The 20040-nt window shown below is 41.8% G+C and overlaps 1 protein-coding gene across 1 annotated transcript in view; it reads right to left on the bottom strand.

Annotated features, from left to right (window-relative positions):
* The window catches only part of CHRNA2 (cholinergic receptor nicotinic alpha 2 subunit), a 165238-nt gene that overhangs the window by 133528 nt on the left and 11670 nt on the right, over positions 1-20040 (bottom strand). The window contains exon 2 of the mRNA XM_077489225.1: positions 13499-13822. Within this exon, the coding sequence (XP_077345351.1) occupies positions 13499-13568 (70 nt within the window). The 5' untranslated portion in view covers positions 13569-13822. The remainder of the gene's footprint in view (positions 1-13498; positions 13823-20040) is intronic.

Genomic DNA, 20040 nt, shown 5'->3' with positions numbered 1-20040 from the left:
AAAGGCTCTTTTTCCTGTACTGCTGTCTACCTTATCTCACCATTTTTGTCTAAGGAGTCTGCCAATCTGCCTATTTGCTGATTGTTAGTAAGAGTGCCCCATGCCCTATCCCCTCTCTCCCACATTTTTCCTGTTGTGAGAAATAAACTTCTCCTTGTTTAATAATAAAAGTGACTGGCCCCCAACTTTCTTTCTTGTTCATCACCCACTATGCCTAGTAACCTGCACCCTGAGGAATTATGTCAGGCCTCCCTACCTCAGGTAATCACCACCAGGCTCCCAGAAAATTTGGGTAGGCGCTACACCTGTATTCGATTTAGGCAAATTCTTGCACTGCATGGATGTTGGTAGACCTAAAGGGGATTATACAGGCAATTTCAATTCTTTAGTCTTCTAGTTGCCCCCAAAAAGCATTGGGTATTTTATATGATCGTACTTTGAACCATTAAAACTATTTGAACTCTTTCATCAGTTGGTCTGGTGCTCTTTTGTTTGACCTCGGTGAAAAAAAATCTAATGGTTCACTCATGCTCTAATGAGATGTCCTATGGACGCCGGAGCGCACACTTGGAGTAGAAGTGGACTGGTAAGGAGGAAGAAGCCAATCATTTAACCAGGGGATTGGTCAAGATTTACATCTCCGTTCACAAGGACAATTTTCCTCATCTTCACTGGTAAGTACAAGTTTCCAATATGGTAAAATAGCATTTGGGCTATATCTATATTAAATTAAAGTAGAACTACGGGCTAAAATATTTTTTTTTTATTTTAGATAGATTAATGGATGGCTATAACCCCTGTCAGATTTAAATTTTTTTTTGTCATCTGTGTCCCTTTGGGGAGTTTTACGTTCACTTCCTGTCCCGTAACCAAAACAGGAAGTAAAAATCCTTGAAAATTAAGGGAATTCCTTGGGGACCCCCAGGTCACCAGAACGAGTGTTCCCACTGGAAAATTTCCCCTCTATTACTTTTCTGGGGACAACCTAAATTGGGATTTTATGTTATCTTCACTTTTGATGATAATGGCAAACATGACAAATAGAGAGGGTGAATCTCCCTAATGGGTGCACAGACAACAATAGAATCCTAAGCCCTTGTACACACGGTCGGAGAATCTGTCGGAATGCATCTTATCGGACCGTGTCATCAGATAATCCGACTGTGTGTGGTATGCATCGGACTGATTCCGTCCGAATCTCCGTCCGACCCAATTTTCCAACATGTTGGAAATATTTCCCGACCAACTGGGCCGGACGGACCTAATCCAATCATGTGTAGAGCATTTTGATCGGACCAAGCGCCACGCATGCTCAGATCAAATTCCTACATCAAAGCTATTGGCTACTAGCCTGAATGTAGTCCCATCGTAACGAAATTACGTCATCACGTTCTGAAAGATCGGATTTTTCGCCAACTTGGCCCGACCGTGTGTATGCAACAGTTTCGGACACAATCTGTCGGACTAAATCCGACGGGCAAAATCCGACGGATTTGGTTGGCAAAATCTCCGACTGTGTGTACGTGGGCTAATAGGTGTTCTAATCTCCAAAACTAAAAATAAAAAAAAAGTTTTGCTTTTAGTTATACTTTAAATAATCTATATAATCTGTAACCCTAACTAACCTTAACCCTAACCCCAACCCTATCTCTAATGCTAACCTTCACTCTAACAATAACTCTAATGCCACGTACACATGACCGGACTTTGCGTCAGAAAAGGTCAGACGGAATCATTTCATCGGATATTCTGGTCATGTGTGGGCTTCATCTGACTTCTTTTTTTCAAAAATTCTGACGGACCTAGAAATAGAACATGTTTTAAATCTTTCCGACTGAATCAATTCCTATCTGGAAAACCGCGTGTCTGTATGCTATTCCGACGTACCAAAAATGAAGCATGGGCAGCTAATGGCTACTGGCCATTGAACTTCCTTTTTCTAGTCCCGTCGTACGTCATTGCGTTCTAAACAAACGGACTTTGGTGTGATCGTGTGTAGGCAAGTCTGTTTCAGCGGAACTCTGTTGGAAAGGCGGTCGTGTGTAATTCTAACTTTAATCCTAGCCCTAACTTTAACCTCAACTCTAATTCTAATCCTATTCCTAACTCTAACTGTATCCCTAATGCTAACCTTAACTCTGACCCTAACCCTAACTCCAAACCTAATTCTAACTTTAACTCTAAACCTAACTTTAACTCTAACCATGACCCTAAAACTAACCTTAACTCTGAGCCAAGCTCTAACCCTAACTCTAGCCTTAATCCTAACCCTAATTCTAACCCTAACTCTAACCCTTGCCCTAACTCTAACCCTATTTCTAAATCTAACCTTATCCCTAATGCAAACCTTATCGCTGACCCTAACTCTAACCTTAACTTTAACTCTGATCCTGTCCCTAACTCTAGCCCTAACCCTAACCCTAACTCTAACTCTAACCCCAACCCTATCCCAAATGCTAACCTTTACTTTAACCATAACACTAACCCTAATTCTAACTCTAATCCTAACCCTACCTCAACTCTAATTCTAGTCATTTACCTAACTCTAACTCTTTCTCTAATGCTAACCTTAACTCTGACACTAACTCTAAACCTAATTCTAACTTTAGCTCTAACCCTAACCTTAACTCTAACTCTAATCCTATTCATAATGCGAACCTTAACTCTAACTCAAACCCTATCTCTAACCTTAATCCTAACCCTAATTCTAACCCTGACCCTAACTCTAACTCTAATTAACTTCAACCCTTACCCTAACTCTATTTCTAACTCTAACCTTATCTCTAAGGCCCCTTTTACACTGGGGCGCTTTGAAGGCACTACATCGCTAAAAATAGCGCCCGCAAAGCGCCCTGAAACAGCCGTTGCTGTCTCTTCAGTGTGAAAGCCCAAGCGGTGCGCTTGCAGGATGGTCAAAAAAGACCTGCAAGCTTCATCTTTGGAGCCCCGTAGGAGCGGTGTATTTACCGCTCCTAAAGCGCCGATTCCCATAGAAAACAATGAGGCAACGCTGCAAACCCGCCTGCAAAGCGCCGCTGCTATTTTAACCCTTTTTCGGCCACTAGCGGGGGTTAAAACTGCCCTGCTAACGGCCACATAGCGCAGTTAAAACAACGGTAAAGCGTTGCTAAATATAGCGCCGCTTTACCGCCAGCGCCCGCAACACCCCAGTGTGGAAGTAGCCTAACTAATTTTATGCCCACGCTAACCTTAAATCTAACCCTAACTCCCATTCTAACCCTAACCCTACCTCTAACACAAACTCTAACCTTAATTCTAACCCTAACTTTAATTCTAACTTTAGCACTGACTAACTATCACCAACTCTAACCCTAACTCAAACTGGAACCCCAGTTGCACACCAAAGCCTATACTTCCTATCACCTCCAATAAGATCACAGCTGACAGGAAACAATTGCACAGTGAGGGGCTTACCCCCCTGACAACACTGGGCCCTGATTGGCTGCTTGGGCCCCAAATGCTACATTACAGGGTGGCAGATGACATATCAGGTGCTTCTCCATACCTAGATGTACTAGGAGCCTTGGGGAAGGGTAATGATGATTGGAATGGGGGGGGGGGGGGTAAGTAGAGGCTCCGGAGGGTGCCTAGGACAGGGTGGTGGGTGTGTATAGATTGTTTTGGGTCAGGTTTGCTTTAAAAATAACAATGAAGCAGGATGCAAGATGCAGTGGCTTCACTGTCACACTGTCGGAGTTCCTGAAAATAAGAAAATCTATTGTAGTTAGAGAAACACAATTAAAGCCAACGAGCCTCCCTGTATTCAACGCAGGTGCAGCTTTCTCCACTCCGACAGATGCTTCCCATTCATTGAGCACATTTATTGCTCCACCGAACAATCGTTTCCAGGGAAGGATATTTATTCCACGTTGAATTAGCATAAAATAACTCTCACCACCCTCCGAGTCCATTTTTAAAGCAATAACATTGCAATGATCATATGGTGCCTTTTTATTAAAGTAAACCTTTCATAAGACAAACACGGGGGCTGCCATTAGTAACTTTTTATGAAAATGCCTGGCTGCTTTGGTGGCTTTGGTGGCCTCAGTACTTTCTGGAACATAAATAATCAGCAGCATTGAAAAGGGCATTACTCGGGCCTCCTGGATGAAGCTCATAGACAGTACATGTATACCCCAAACTTTTCTCTTTTACTTTTGGTTAGAGGCGGGGAAGGTTTGGATGGGTGTGTGGGGGAATCCCCTGAGATCCGCTAACTTTTAACCAAAAAGTTTGTAGGTTCATGGTCAGACAACCTATAATATACATTTTCCTGGTGAGCTGAGTCACAAGGGCCAATCGTTTTTTGGAATAATTAACTCCCCTTTTCCATAAAAGTATATGGCGTTCATTGGTACATTAATACAAGGCTTTTGGCAATGGTACATAGCTGCCATGGTAGTGCCTGGATTCTCAACGAATTTGTTTGACTATAGATTGCTTACCGTTACCAACCAGAACTGTAAAAGATCCACCCCCCGCCTCTATAGCTTTTAATGGGGTTCACAAACTTTGAGAATGTTTCATGAAACTGTTTTCGCAAACTGAATCCCTAGTTGAAACCCCTGTCAGGTATTTATTGCTGGGAAAGGAGTAGGAAATGGAGCACAGACTGGAGGAATCATTGTCCAGCTCAGTTTTATGTATGCATTCAATAACCAGAATCAATGCATTTTGAGGGTTACAAAGTCCATGCCTGATCAGAGCTTAGAAAATTCAGATGGCATCAGGATGATTGCTGTTGTGTTTCTTGAAGGAAGTTCAATTCCTTTAAAAATTGACGGTTATCAAGAGTCCTGAAGCAGAATAGTCATATGACAACCCAAACGTTGGATTTCCCATCACTTTATGTAACGTAGATGATGGTGGCCAGATAATGGATCTCCTACACTTCCTTGCAAAAGTATTCATACCCCTTGACATTTTGACATTTTCCAGATTTTTTCATGTTACAACCAAAAACGTACAGTAAATGTATTTTATTGGGATTTTATCTGATAGACCCGGGATATGCAATTAGTGGACCTCCAGCTGTTGCAGAAGTTCCATGAGGCATAGCAAGACTCTGACAGCCACAAGCATGACACCCAGGGGCAGAGGCATGATGGGACTTGTAGTTTTGCAACAGCTGGAGGTCCGCTAATTGCATATCCCTGTGATAGACCAACACAAAGTGGCCCATAATTGTGAAGTGGAAGGAAAATGATAAATGGTTTTCAAAATTTTTTACAAATAAATATGTGAAAAGTATGGCCTGCATTTGTATTCAGCCCCCCTTTACTGATACCCCTAACTAAAATCTAGTGGAACCAATTGCCTTCAGAAGTCACCTAATTAGTAAATAGAGTCCATCTGTGTGTCATTTAATCTCAGTATAAATACAGCTGTTCTGTGAAGCCCTAAGGCCGGGTTCACACTGGTATGACACAACAGTTGTACCACTTTGGATTCGACTTTGCCCTGGGACATGAAGTCCGACATGCGTCTGACTTCAATGAACAGGGATCCCACTTTGATCACTGACAATACCAGGCAATGTGAATCTTTAGGGGGAACTCCACACAAAATTAAAAAAAAAACCCAGCATGGATTCGTCTTCAAGGAGCATGCCAGGCCCTTCAGTCTGGTATGGGTTTTAAGGGGAACCTTTTTCTTCGGCGTGGGGTCCCCCCCAAAATCCATACCAGACCCTTATCCGAGCACACAGCCTGGCAGGTCAGGAAAGGGGTTAGGGACGAGCAAGCCCCCCCCCCCCGAATCGTACCAGGCCGCATGCCCTCAACATGAGGGGTGCGTGCTTTAGGGCAGGGGGGCCTCCCCCCACCTCAAAGCACCTTGTTCCCATGTTGATGAGGACAAGGGCCTCTTTCTGACAACCCTGGCCGTTGGTTTCGGGGATTGCAGGCGGGGGGGCTTATCGGAATCTGGAAGCCCCCTTCAATAAGGTTTATTGTACTCCTGCCCATTTGCCTAAAAAAAAAGTGTCAAAAATAAAACGCAGTGCACGGGTTTTTAAAGTAATTTATTAAGGCACCTCTGGTGTCTCTTCTGACTTTTTCTCCCATCTCCAGTTTTTCTGCCTCCTCCGCTGACGTCTTCTGCCTCTGTCAGTTCTTCTCCCCTCTCCGGGTCTTCTTTGCTCTCTCTCTCCGGGTTCTTCTCCTGCTGTCTGCTGTCTTCTGCCTCTGCTGGGTCTTCTTGCTCTTTTGCTGGATCTTTCGGCAGGGTCACGTGTGACTCCGCCCCATGCCAATATAAGTAGCGGCACACTGTGCACCCAGCGGTGAGAGAGTGGGAGAGAGCTTTGAGTCAACATCGGAAGAAGAACAGAGGGAGAAGACAGCAGAGAAGACAGCGGAGAAGACCGGGCAAAAGAGCGAGAAGACAGCGGAGAAGACTAGGAAAAAGAGCAAGAAGACAGCGGAGAAGACCCGGCAGAGGCAGAAGACAGCGGACAGAGGGAGAAGAACTGGAGAGAGAGAGTGGAGAAGACCAGGAGAGGGGAGAAATCAGAAGAGATGCCGGAGCTGCCTTAATAATCTTAATAATCTTTAAAAACATGTGTACTGCGTTTTATTTTTAACACTTTTATTTTTTTTTTAGGTGAATGGGTAGGGGTACAATGTACCCCATGCTCATTCACATAGGGTGTGGCGCTGGGATCTGGGGGCTTCCTTGTTAAAAGTGTCTTCAGGATTCCGATAAGACCCCTGCCTGCAGACTCTGACAACTCACGCCCAGGGTTTTCAGGAAGAGGCCCTTGTCCTCATCAACATGGGGACAAGGTGCTTTGGGGTGGGGGGAATGCCCCCGTATCAAAGCACCCATCCCCCCATGTTGAGAGAATGTGGCCTGGTACAGTTCAGGAGTGGGGGTCGCTCGCTAGCCCCCACCCCCTTTCCTGACCTGCCGGGCTGTGAGCTCGGAAAAGGGTCTTGTATGGATTTTGGGGGACCCTCGCGCAGTTTTTTCAGCGTGAGGGTTCACCCTTAGAATTCATACCAGACTGAAGGGCTTGGTATGCTCTTAGAGGGGCGTGGAGTTGCCATTCAAGATCATCAGAGCACAAGTTGCATGCCAAAGACAGATCAGTTAAGATGGCTTTGATCTGACTTCAGTGATATTCAGTGGGCTGAAGTAGGATCAAAGTCGGACAAAAGTAGTGCGGGGAGCATTTTCAAAGACGGACCGACTTGTGTCAGACCAGTTAAGACGGCTCCCATACGGAAACATTGATTTTCACACGTCATGCGACATGAGCTCCCAATGTCGGAGCGTTTGTCGTACCAGTGTGAACCCGGCCTATCTAGTGTAACCAATTGCCTTCAGAAGTCACTTAATTAGTAAATAGAGTCCACCTGTGTAGAATTTAATCTCAGTATAAATACAGCTGTTCTGTGAATCTTCCAGAGGTTTGCTAGAGAACCTTAGTGAACAAACAGCATCATGGAGGCCAAGAAACACACCAGACAGGCCATATTCGATATATGCGGCAGAAAACTAACACTGCACATCACCCCAAACACACCATCCCCACTGCGAAACATGGTGGTGGCAGCATCATGTTGTGGGGGTGCTTTTCTTCAACCGGGACAGGGAAGCTGGTCAGAGTTGATGGGAAGATGGATGGAGCCAAATACAGGGCAATCTTAGAAGAAAACCTGTTAGAGTCTGCAAAAAACTTGAGACTGGGACGGAGGTTCACCTTCCAGCAGGACAACGACCCTAAACATACAGCCAGAGCTAAAATGGAATGGTTTATCTCAAAGCATATTCATGTGTTAGAATGCTAAGCAGAATGAGCAGAAATGTCACCTCTCTAGATGTGCAAAGCTGGTAGAGACATCCCCAAAAAGACTTGCAGCTGCCATTTCAGTGAAAGGAGGTTCTACAAAGTATTGACTCCGGGGGGCCGAATACAAATGTACCCCACACTTTTCACATATTAATTTGTAAAATATGTTGAATTAAAAGATAAAACATTTAACATTTTTCCTTCCACTTCACAATTATGTGCCACTTTGTGTTGGTCTATCACATAAAATCCCAATAAAATACATTTACGTTTTTGGTTGTAACATGACAAAATGTGGAAAATATCAAGGGGTATAAAGAGTTTTTCCAGGCACTGTAGCTAGGGTCACTGACAGCAATAAAAACCTTGACAATAGACAAGTTGGTAGAACGGGAAGGATAAGGCTTGGCATCCAAATGCTGGGGACAGCTCTCTGTTAGGGTGGGTGTCATTGGAGGTCCCTAAGAATGAGAGTGTCACAAGTATAACCACCTCAGCTCCAGGCCACTTCTGACACTTTTTGTTCACATGTAACAATCAGTTTTCTGTTGCTAGAAAAATCTTTTAGAACCCCCAAACATTATATATTTTTAAAGCAGAGGCCCTAGAGAATAAAATTGGTGGGCTTTGTGATTTTTTTAATCTCATGGGGTATTTGCGCAGAGGTTTTTTAAACGCAATTTTTGGGTTAAAAAAATACAGTGGTTTTTAATTTAAATGCAAACAAAAAAAAACACAAATACATAACCCAATATTGGTATTTGCGCAGAGGTTTTTCAAACGCAATTTTTTTGGGGGAAAAAAATACACCGGTTTTTAATTTTAATGCAAAACAAAAACACAATACATAACCCAATATTTTTGTAAAATTTAAAAGATGGTGTTAGGGAGAGAAAATAGATACCAAACATGCCATGCTCTAAAATTGCGCATGCCCGCCCAGCGGCCACAAAACAACGTAATTTTTACTATCCATAGATGATGCTCTAAAAGCTTTTACAGGTTACCACTTTTGATATACAGAGGGGGTCTGGAGCTAGAAATACTGGCCATGATCTGACTTTCACGGTGATACCGCACATGTGTGGGATGATCGCTGTGCGTGTTCCGTGCGTGCAGGAACAATGCCAGCAGGCACTTTAATTTTTATTTTATTTTTTATTATTAATTTATTATTATTTTTATATTATACTGGATCTACGCGTTTCAATGGGCCTTCCACTTTAACAGGATCAACTATGCCGCTGTTACAAGGATATTCAACCACCATTGGTATTAAGATTTTACCCTACGGCGGAAGAGCATCCACCGGCCGTGGGAAGACCCTGGAAAAAAACGCTTATAAATGTCCAGATAGCAAATTATATGGAATCACTCATCGAGGGGAGCTCAAGCGACCCAAATCAGGTCAACAATTCTGTCTTCCCACTGACACAGAGCAGAGGACCAGTCCTCTCAGTAAATGAAAACGCCCCCCAACCGGAAGTGGGAACAAGCGGGAGCAGGGAGCACTGGCTTCGGATGACATGAAAGCCTGGGATTGGCTAAACCTGTCTCTGCACTCTCTTTCTCCTTCTGAATGGAGAAAAAGCTACATTGTATGTTTATCTACTAATCATAAGAGAAGAATGTAAACAACTGTAAAAAAGCCTGTGTGCAAAAGAAAAATAATAATTAATAATAATAATAATAATAATAATAATAATAAAAATAATATTATTATTATTATTATTATTATTATTATTAATAATAATAATAATAAAAGAGCTAGATGAAGGTTTGATGCAGATTAGTATCAGGGTCAGCGTCAGGGTCACAGGTTAGAGTCAGTAAGTTTTTGAGCTGGATAAAAAAAAAACATTTTTATTTAGTGTCTGTGTTATCGCAGGTTAAAAAAATTCATAAAAAACAAAAGCACCAAAATGCGCACTATTACATATATTTATTTGGTAATGTCCCAAATATCAGGGGTAGGGGAATTATTTTGGGTTGTTTGTTGGTGGTGGTCATGTAATTTAATGTTTTATATATATATATATATATATATATATATATATATATATATATATATATACACATATACACATACACACATACACACACACACACACACACACACACACACACACACACACACAGAGAGAGAGAGAGAGAGAGAGAGAGAGAGAGAGAGAGAGAGAGAAAGAGAGAGAGAGAAAGAGAGATAGATATTTTTTAAAACTATTTTGTGCAAAAAAATCTGTAGATATTGTTACCATTTATTACCAAACAAATCCCACAAAAACACCACAGTGCGCACTCTAACACATTTGCTAGTGTGACAAATGTCAGGAGTAGGAAAATTTATCTTGGGTTGTTTGGTGGTGGTCACATAATTGAAAAAAAAATTATACAGCTATATATTTTAAATGATTTTTTAAAACTATTCTGTGCAAAAAAAAAAAAACACACACACACAATCAATAGATATTGTTACCATTTGCTACCAACCCCCCCACCGCAAAACACAAAAATGCGCACTGTAACATATTTGCTAATATTACAAATGTCAGGAGTAGGAGAATTTATTTCGGGTTGGTTTTTGATGGTGGTCATGTAATTGAAAAAAAATGCAGCTATATTTAAATGATTTTAAACAACAATTTTGTGCAGAAAAAATTCAGGGGATATTGTTGCCATTTACTACCAAGCCTCCCCCCCCCCCCCACACACACACAATATTTTTTTAAACTACTTTGTGCAAAAAAAAAATAAAAAAAGTAAAAAAAATGTAGATATTGTTACCATTTTCGAAAACCCCCATAAAAACACCAACGTGCGCACTTTAACATATATTTGCTAATGTTACAAATGTCAAGAGTAGGAGAATTTATTTTAGGTTGTTTGTTGGTGGTGGTAACATAGTTGTAAAAAAAAAAAATATACAGCTATATATTTTAAATGTTATTTTAAAACTATTTTCTGCAACAAAAACACACACAATCAGTAGATAATGTTACCATTTGCTACCAAAACCCCCCACAAAAACACCACACTGTAACCTATTTGCTAATATCGCAAATGTCAGGAGTAGGAGAATTTTTTTTTTGGGTTGGTTTTTGATGGTGGTTGTGTAATTGTGAAAAAAATACAGCTAAATTTAAATGATTTTTAACAACAATTTTATGCGCAAAAAAAAATTCAGGGGATATTGTTGCCATTTGCTACCAACCCCCCCCCCACCCCCCCCCAAAAAAAAACACACCAACGTTTGCACTGTAACACATGTTTGCTAATGTCACAAATGTCAGGAGTAGGAGAATTTATTTTGGGTTGTTTGGTTGTGGTTGTGGTCACATAACTGAACAAAAAATATATATTTTTCTCAATTATGTGACTACCACCAACAAACAACCCAAAAGAAATTCTCCTACTCTTGACTTTTGGGAAATTAGTAAATATGTGCTACAGTGCGCACGTTGGTGTTTTTGTGGGGGTTTTTCTGGAAGTAAATGGTAACAATATCTACATTTTTTTTTTTGCACAAAATGGTTTTAAAATCTATTTTAGGAATATATAGCTGTATATTTTTTTTAAAACTATTTTGTGCAAAAAAAAAAAAAAACACACACATAATCACAGTAGATATTGTTACCATTTGCTACCAACCCCCCCACCCAAAAAAAAACCCACCAAAGTGCGCACTGTAACACATTTGCTAATATCACAAATGTCAGTAGGAGTAGGAGAGTTTATTTTGGGATGTTTTTTGATGGTGCTCATGTAGTTGAAAAAATTGTGCTGGTCGAAAGTTTGTCATTGATTTAAAATGGAAAACACACGTTTAGCTACTAGATGGCGCTAAGTATCATAGCAATTTTAAATGATACGTAGTGACACCTACTGGACAAGTGGGTTAAATTTATTTTAAACCAATAAAAAAAAACCTCCGACCATTTGTCCACTAGATGGTGCTAAGTATCTCATGAATACTTAGTGCCCTGATACGTACTATGATACTTAGCGCCATCTAGTAGCCAAATGCAAACATACCAAGCATGCCTGGACTATGGCTAGAACCAGGAGCTTCCAAGGACATGGTCCTGGTAATCATTGCCAACCCCTCATGCCACAGCATGAAACATGGAATTCCCCCTGTGTATGTGTGGCAGTAAAAGGGTGGCTGTTAATGTCTATATGCCACATATATCAGAGAAGCACAACCATTAGGTCTGATGTCTCAGTAAAGAGAACCCGTCACAGCAAAATACAGCACATAACCTTTCTGAGAGCAATAAAGATCATTAAAATAAGTAACATATCAAAATTTGTATTTGATAAACATGGGTCCTATTATCATGTGACAGCTCAGGGATGGTGGCAACCCCAAATAGTGGGCACAGCAGGTGTACAGACCCGGGAACTCAGCGCAAGGATGGTGGCAACCTCTCATAATGGGCACAGCAGGTGTGTAGAGCAGAACATTTTTTATTGAGAATAAGTAGTGACCCCCTAGAACCCTTACATTAGAGTAGTATGAGGAGTGACCTCCCCTGAATTTGAAATGAAAGGAGAATGAGGGTTTCCCCAATTAATCTTACATTAGAGGAGTATGAGGAGGTGTCACCCCAGTGACTCCAAAATTAGAGGAGTTTGAGGAGCTGTCACCCTGGCTTTGATACTAGAGGACTATAAGGAGAGCCCCCCCCCCCAACTTTGACCATAGAGTAGTATGAGGAGGGGCACCCTGACTTTTACATTAGAGCAGAGTGAGGCGTAACCCCTGATTTATATATTACTGTATGAGGAGTGACCCTGTGACTTATACATTAGAGGAGTATGAGGATGCCCCCTTGATCCTTACATTAGAGGGGCATGAGGAGTAACCTTCTGATTCTGATGAGTGGTCACCTCCCCCACTCTTGCATTAGAGAAGCATTCCCCCCTGACTCTTACCTGTGGTGTCCCCCCATGACTCTTACCTGTGGTGCCCCCCCGTGACTCTTACCTGTGGTGCCCCCCTGACTCTTACCTGTGGTGTCCCCCCATGACTCTTACCTGTGGTGCCCCCCCGTGACTCTTACCTGTGGTGCCCCCCTGACTCTTACCTGTGGTGTCCCACCATGACTCTTACCTGTGGTGCCCCCCCGTGACTCTTACCTGTGGTGCCCCCCCATGACTCTTACCTGTGGTGCCCCCAATGACTCTTACCTGTGGTGCCCCCCATGACTCTTACCTGTGGTGCCCCCAATGACTCTTACCTGTGGTGCCCCCCCATGACTCTTACCTGTGGTGCCCCCCCATGACTCTTACCTGTGGTGCCCCCCAATGACTCTTACCTGTGGTTCCCCCCTCTTGACTCTTACCTGTGGTGCCCCCCTCATGACTCTTACCTGTGGTGCCCCCCAATGACTCTTACCTGTGGTGCCCCCCAATGACTCTTACCTGTGGTGCCCCCCAATGACTCTTACCTGTGGTGCCCCCCTATGACTCTTACCTGTGGTGCCCCCAATGACTCTTACCTGTGGTGCCCCCCATGACTCTTACCTGTGGTGCCCCCAATGACTCTTACCTGTGGTGCCCCCCCATGACTCTTACCTGTGGTCCCCCCCATGACTCTTACCTGTGGTGCCCCCCAATGACTCTTACCTGTGGTGCCCCCCATGACTCTTACCTGTGGTGCCCCCCCCACATGACTCTTACCTGTGGTGCAGGCTGTCATATAACAGAAGAGTCGGGTGAGTGAGATAAGTGCACACAGTCTGTAGCCCATCCTGATGGTTGAGGTGTTACTGTTCTCTTCCAGAGCCCCCCGGGGCCCCTAACCAGAGCTCACATCCAGTACAGGAGCCGTGCCGTTCACCGGAGCCGAGCTGTCCATTAGCCGGGAGGTGGGAGCTGTCCACCGTGCTGAACTGATACTCTGACCGGCCGGCACAACGCTGCCTGCAGTGCTGAGATCCTCCACCGGGAGAGTCCTTCACCGGGAGAGTCTTCCACCGACCGTCCGCAACCCGGAGAGGAGACCTGAGAACATACAACAATACTCACGTTACTACATACACCCCTTCACTGCCGGGATACAATACTCACATTACTACATATACCCCTTCACTGCCAGGATACAATACTCTCGTTACTACATACACCCCTTCACTGCCGGGATACAATACTCACGTTACTACATACACCCCTTCACTGCCGGGATACAATACTCACGTTACTACATACACCCCTTCACTGCCGGGATACAATACTCACGTTACTACATACACCCCTTCACTGCCAGGATACAACAATACTCACGTTACTACATACACCCCTTCACTGCCGGGATACAACAATACTCACATTACTACATACACCCCTTCACTGCCGGGATACAACAATACTCACATTACTACATACACCCCTTCACTGCCGGGATATAACAATACTCACATTACTATATACACCCCTTCACTGCCGGGATACAACAATACTCACATTACTACATACACCTCTTCACTGCCGGGATACAACAATACTCACATTACTACATACACCCCTTCACTGCCGGGATACAATACTCACGTTACTACATACACCCCTTCACTGCCAGGATACAACAATACTCACGTTACTACATACACCCCTTCACTGCCGGGATACAACAATACTCACATTACTACATACACCCTTTCACTGCCAGGATACAACAATACTCACATTACTACATACACCCCTTCACTGCCGGGATATAACAATACTCACATTACTACATACACCCCTTCACTGCCGGATACAACAATACTCACATTACTACATACACCCCTTCACTGCCGGATACAACAATACTCACATTACTATAAACACCCCTTCACTGCCGGGATACAACAATACTCACATTACTACATACACCTCTTCACTGCCAGGATACAATAATACTCAGATTACTACATACACCCCTTCACTGCCGGGATACAGCAATACTCACGTCACGTTACTACATACACCCCTTCACTGCCGGATACAACAATACTCACATTACTATATACACTCCTTCACTGCCGGGATACAACAATACTCACATTACTACATACACCTCTTCACTGCCAGGATACAATAATACTCAGATTACTACATACACCCCTTCACTGCCAGGATACAACAATACTCACATTACTACGTACACCCCTTCACTGTCAGGATACAGAAATACTCACATTACTACATACACCCCTTCACTGCCAGGATTCAACAATACTCACATTACTACATACACCCCTTCACTGCCAGGATACAGAAATACTCACATTACTACATACACCCCTTCACTGCCAGGATTCAACAATACTCACATTACTATATACACCCCTTCACTGCCAGGATACAATATTCACATTACTACATACACCCCTTCACTGCCAGGATACAGAAATACTCACATTACTACATACACCCCTTCACTGCCGGGATACAATAATACTCACAATACTACATACACCCCTTCACTGCCAGAATAAAGAAATATGCATTCTCTGCACATATACATTTCTCACATTACTATATTATGCCTTCTCTGCAATTATATTATATCGATCATATTACTATAGTAACCCTTTCCTTGCAAAGCCACAATATTGCTTGTATTAGTATATTAACCCTTTCTCTGCAAAGGCACAGTATTGCTCGGCTTACTATACCAACCCTTTACCTGCAAAGATGCAGCATTTCTTTTTTTACATTGTTAACCCTTTACCTGTAAAAAGATGCAGCATTGCTCACGTTACATTATTAACCCTTTCCCTGCATAAGATACAACATTGCTTCCATTACTGGGGGAGGCTACTGGATTAACCCTTTCATTGCAATATACTACACTGTTTACCTTACTGGCTTAACCCTTTCATTGCAATATACTACACCGTTTACCTTACTGGATTAACCCTTTCATTGCAATATACACAGTTTACCTTACTGGATTAACCCTTTGCTACTGTATACTCCATGGTTCACCTATATAATTAACCCATCACTTCCCTGTACAACATTTGTCTGAACCCTGCCACTGTCTGTGTTATCCCGCCATACTTACATTAGAGGAGATACTGGATTATCTCTCTGTCTGCTCCATGCAAAGGTATTCATCACTAGTTTAACCCCTTCATTGCATTAGACTATATAGTTCACATTAACTGTATATTGCAGTATATATTGTTCATATTACATATTTAACCCCTTCACTGTATTGCACAAAGCTGCTCACCTTCCTGGAGGTTTCACTGGATTAACCCCTTCACTGCCAGCTACGATCCCATTATTTGGTTTTAAACTACAACAGTATATTAAACTTGAGGTTCACAAATATTATTCCAAACATTACTCTGATTACTAGTATCACCCTCAAATTAACCCCTTCTTTTCATTTTACTCCATCCAACATCATTCATGTTCCTGGAGGCAGATTGATCCATTTACCGCACTATAAAAAAAAAATTTGACTCATGCATACCAAAAGTGTTTCCAGATTAACCCCTTCACTGCACCAAGTACAAAATGGGTGGCTGGATTAGCACCATCTCTGGTGGATCCAGCATTAATTGCATTACCAGAGAGACTACAAAATGAACCCCGTCATTGCTCCATACAGTATTTTGTTCAGATTACTAGATTTTCTACTGGATTAACCCCTTCACTACAGTATACAAGCCATGCTCATGTTACTGGGTTAAGCCCCTGCTCTACATTGCATTAAACTGTTCGCATTGCTCACATTACTAGCGTTACCCTCAAATTAACCCCTTCTTTCTATTTTACTCCATCCGGCATTATTCATGTTCCTGGAGGCAGATGAATCCATTTACCGCACTATAAGAAATTACTCATGCATACTAAAAGTGCTGCCAGATTAACCCCTTCACTGCACCAAGTACAAAATGGGCTGTTGGATTAACCCCGTCTTTGCTGGCTCCAGTATTAATTACATTACCAGAGAAACTACAAATGTAACCCCTTTATTGCTCCATACAGTATATTCTTCACATTGCTAGATGTTCTCCTGGATTAACCCCTTCACTGCAGTATACAAGCCAGGTTTACGTTACTGGGTTCAGCCCCTGCTCTACTATTCACTTAGCTGGAGGTTCACACGTTGTACTCCAAGTATTGCTCACATTACTAGCGCTACCCTCAGAATTAACCCCTTCTTTCTATTTTACATCCAGCATTATTCATGTTCCTGGAGGCAGATAAATCCAGTGACCGCGCTATAAAACGTTACTCATGCATACCAAAAGCGCTGCCAGATTAACCCCTACCCCGCACCAAGTACAAATGGGCTGCTGGATTAACCGCATCTCTGCTGGATGCAGCATTCATTGCATTACCAGAGAAGCTATAAAATTAACCCCTTCATTGCTCAATACAGTATATTGTTCAGATTACTAGATGTTCTGCTGGACTAACCCCTTCACTGCCGTCTACAAGCCATGCTCACTGTATCAAACCCCTGCTCTACAATGTATTAAACTGTTCGCTTTGCTGGAGGCTTGCGGATATTACTCCAAGCATTGCTCCAATTACAAGTGTTGCCCTCCAATTAACCCCTTGTTTCTGTTTTACCCCCATCCAACATTATTCATGTTCCTGGAGGCAGATGAATCCATTTACCAGCACTATAAAAAAAAAAAATGACTCATGCATACCAAAAGTGCTGCCAGATTAACCCCTTCACTGCAAAATACATTGTTCACGTTACTAAATGTGCTGCTGCAACTTCTGTGACTGACCCAGCATTGTTCATTTTACCAGATAAACTACAAAATTAACCCCTTCACTGCTCTATAGATTGTTCAGATTAAACATGGATTGAACCCTTCACTACAGTATATAAACCAAGTTCACATTACAAGTGTTCACATGGCTCGAGGTTCGCACACGATACCCCAAACATTGCTCACATTACTAGTGTTAACCTCAAATTAACCCCTTCATTGCATTTCATTTAAAGGAACATCGTTCATGTTCCTGGAAGAGATTCATCCATTTACTAAACTATAAAAAAAAGAAATAAAGTGCTGTCAGATTAACTCCTTCGCTGCAGAATAAATAGTTCAAACTAGAAATAGCTTGCTGCTGGATTAACCCCTTCTCTGCTGGATTCAGTATTAATTGCATTACTAGAGAAACTACATAATTAACACTTTCACTGCTCTGCAAATTGTTAAAATTATTAGATGGCCTGCTGCATTGATGGACTGCTGGATTAACCCCTTCACTACGTTATACAAGCCATACTCCAATTATTGGATTAACCGCTTCACTAAACGGTATACAAGCCGTACTCACATTATTAGATTAACCCCTTTAGTATTCAAGCTTTATTCACATTATTGGATTAACCCCTTTACTACAGTATACAAGCCTTATTCACGTTATGGAGTTAACTCCTTCACTACAGTATACAAGCCTTATTCACATTATTAGATTAACCCCTTCACTACAGTATACAATCCTTATTCATATTATTGGATTAACCTCTTCACTACAGTATACAAGCTTTATTCACATTATTGGATTAACCCCTTCACTACAGTATACAAGCCTTATTCATGTTATAGAGTTAACTCCTTCACTACAGTATACAAGCCTTATTCACATGATTGGATTAACCCCTTCACTACAGTATACAAGCCATATTCACATTATTGGATTAACCCCTTCACTACAGTATACAATCCTTATTCACATTATTGGATTAACCCCTTCACTACAGTATACAAGCTTTATTCCCATTATTGGATTAACCCCTTCACTACAGTATACAAGCCTTATTGACGTTATGGAGTTAACTCCTTCACTACAGTATACAAGCCTTATTCCCATTATTGGATTAACCCCTTCACTACAGCATAGAAGCCTTATTCACATTATTAGATTAACACCTTCACTACTGTATACAAGCCATATTCACATTATTAGATTAACCCCTTCACTACGTTAAACAAGCCATATTCACATTATTGGGCTAACCCCTTCACTAGAGTATACACGCCTTATTCACATTATTGGATTAACCCCTTCACTACAGTATACAAGCCATATTCACATTATTGCGCTAAACCCCTGCACTACACTACGTTCATGTTGCTTAAGGTTCAAGCATATGACCCCAAGCATTGCTCAGATCACTAGTGCTACCCTCAAATTAAACCATTCTTTTCATTTTACTTCATCTAACATTAATCGTGTTCCCAGAGGCAGATTCATCCATTTACCACATTCTACAAATGTTTTCATACATACCAAAAGTGCTGCCAGATTAACACCTTCACTGCTCAATACATTGTTCAGATCACAAAATGTACTGCTGGATTAACCCTTTCTCCGTCAGATACAGCATTATTCATATTGCCAGGAAAACGACATAATTAACCTCAATTCACTGCCCGATATACTGTATTGTTCTATTGGATTAACCCATTTCCTCCTAGATAAATAATCATTCACATTACTGGAGGAGCTTTGGGGTTAACCCCTTCCCTACTAAGTTACAGAACATGCTCATTCATAACCAATTTGCTTGCCAGGAGGGACATTGTTCATGTTATTGGATGTGCTCTCAGATTAACCCCTTCTCTGCACCATACAAAATGATTCATATTTCTTCACTGTGCTATGTATTTTCCACATTACTGGAAAGACTATCGCTCATGCTACTGGCGGCGACAGTGGATTAACCCCTTCCCTGCTGGAAACAACATTGTTATTGCCAAGATTAACCCTTCCTAGTCAGCATTGTTACAAGACTGCTTTAGAGTAACCTCCTCAAGCGTTCACATCACTGAAAAAGCAGATGTATCACCCACTCCACCGGACTAAAGCAGGTTTGTGGAACATTGATTTTATTTTATTGTTTTAATACTAAAAGATAGATAGATAGATAGATAGATAGATAGATAGATATGGAGAGATAGATAGATAGATAGATAGATAGATAGATAGATAGATAGATAGATAGATAGATAGATATAGAGAGATAGATAGATAGATAGGTAGATAGATAGATAGATAGATAGATAGATAGATATAGAGAGATAGATAGATAGATAGATAGATAGATAGATAGATAGATAGATAGATAGATAGATATGGAGAGATAGATAGATAGATAGATAGATAGATAGATAGATAGATAGATAGATATAGATAGATAGATAGATAGATAGATAGATAGATATAGAGAGATAGATAGATAGATAGAT

The sequence above is a fragment of the Lithobates pipiens genome, unplaced genomic scaffold (assembly GCF_037356315.1).
Source record: "Lithobates pipiens isolate NorthernLeopardFrog02 unplaced genomic scaffold, aLitPip1_a1.2 Scaffold_18, whole genome shotgun sequence".
Lineage (NCBI taxonomy): Eukaryota > Metazoa > Chordata > Amphibia > Anura > Ranidae > Lithobates > Lithobates pipiens.
This window is presented reverse-complemented; position numbering and strand designations above follow the sequence as displayed.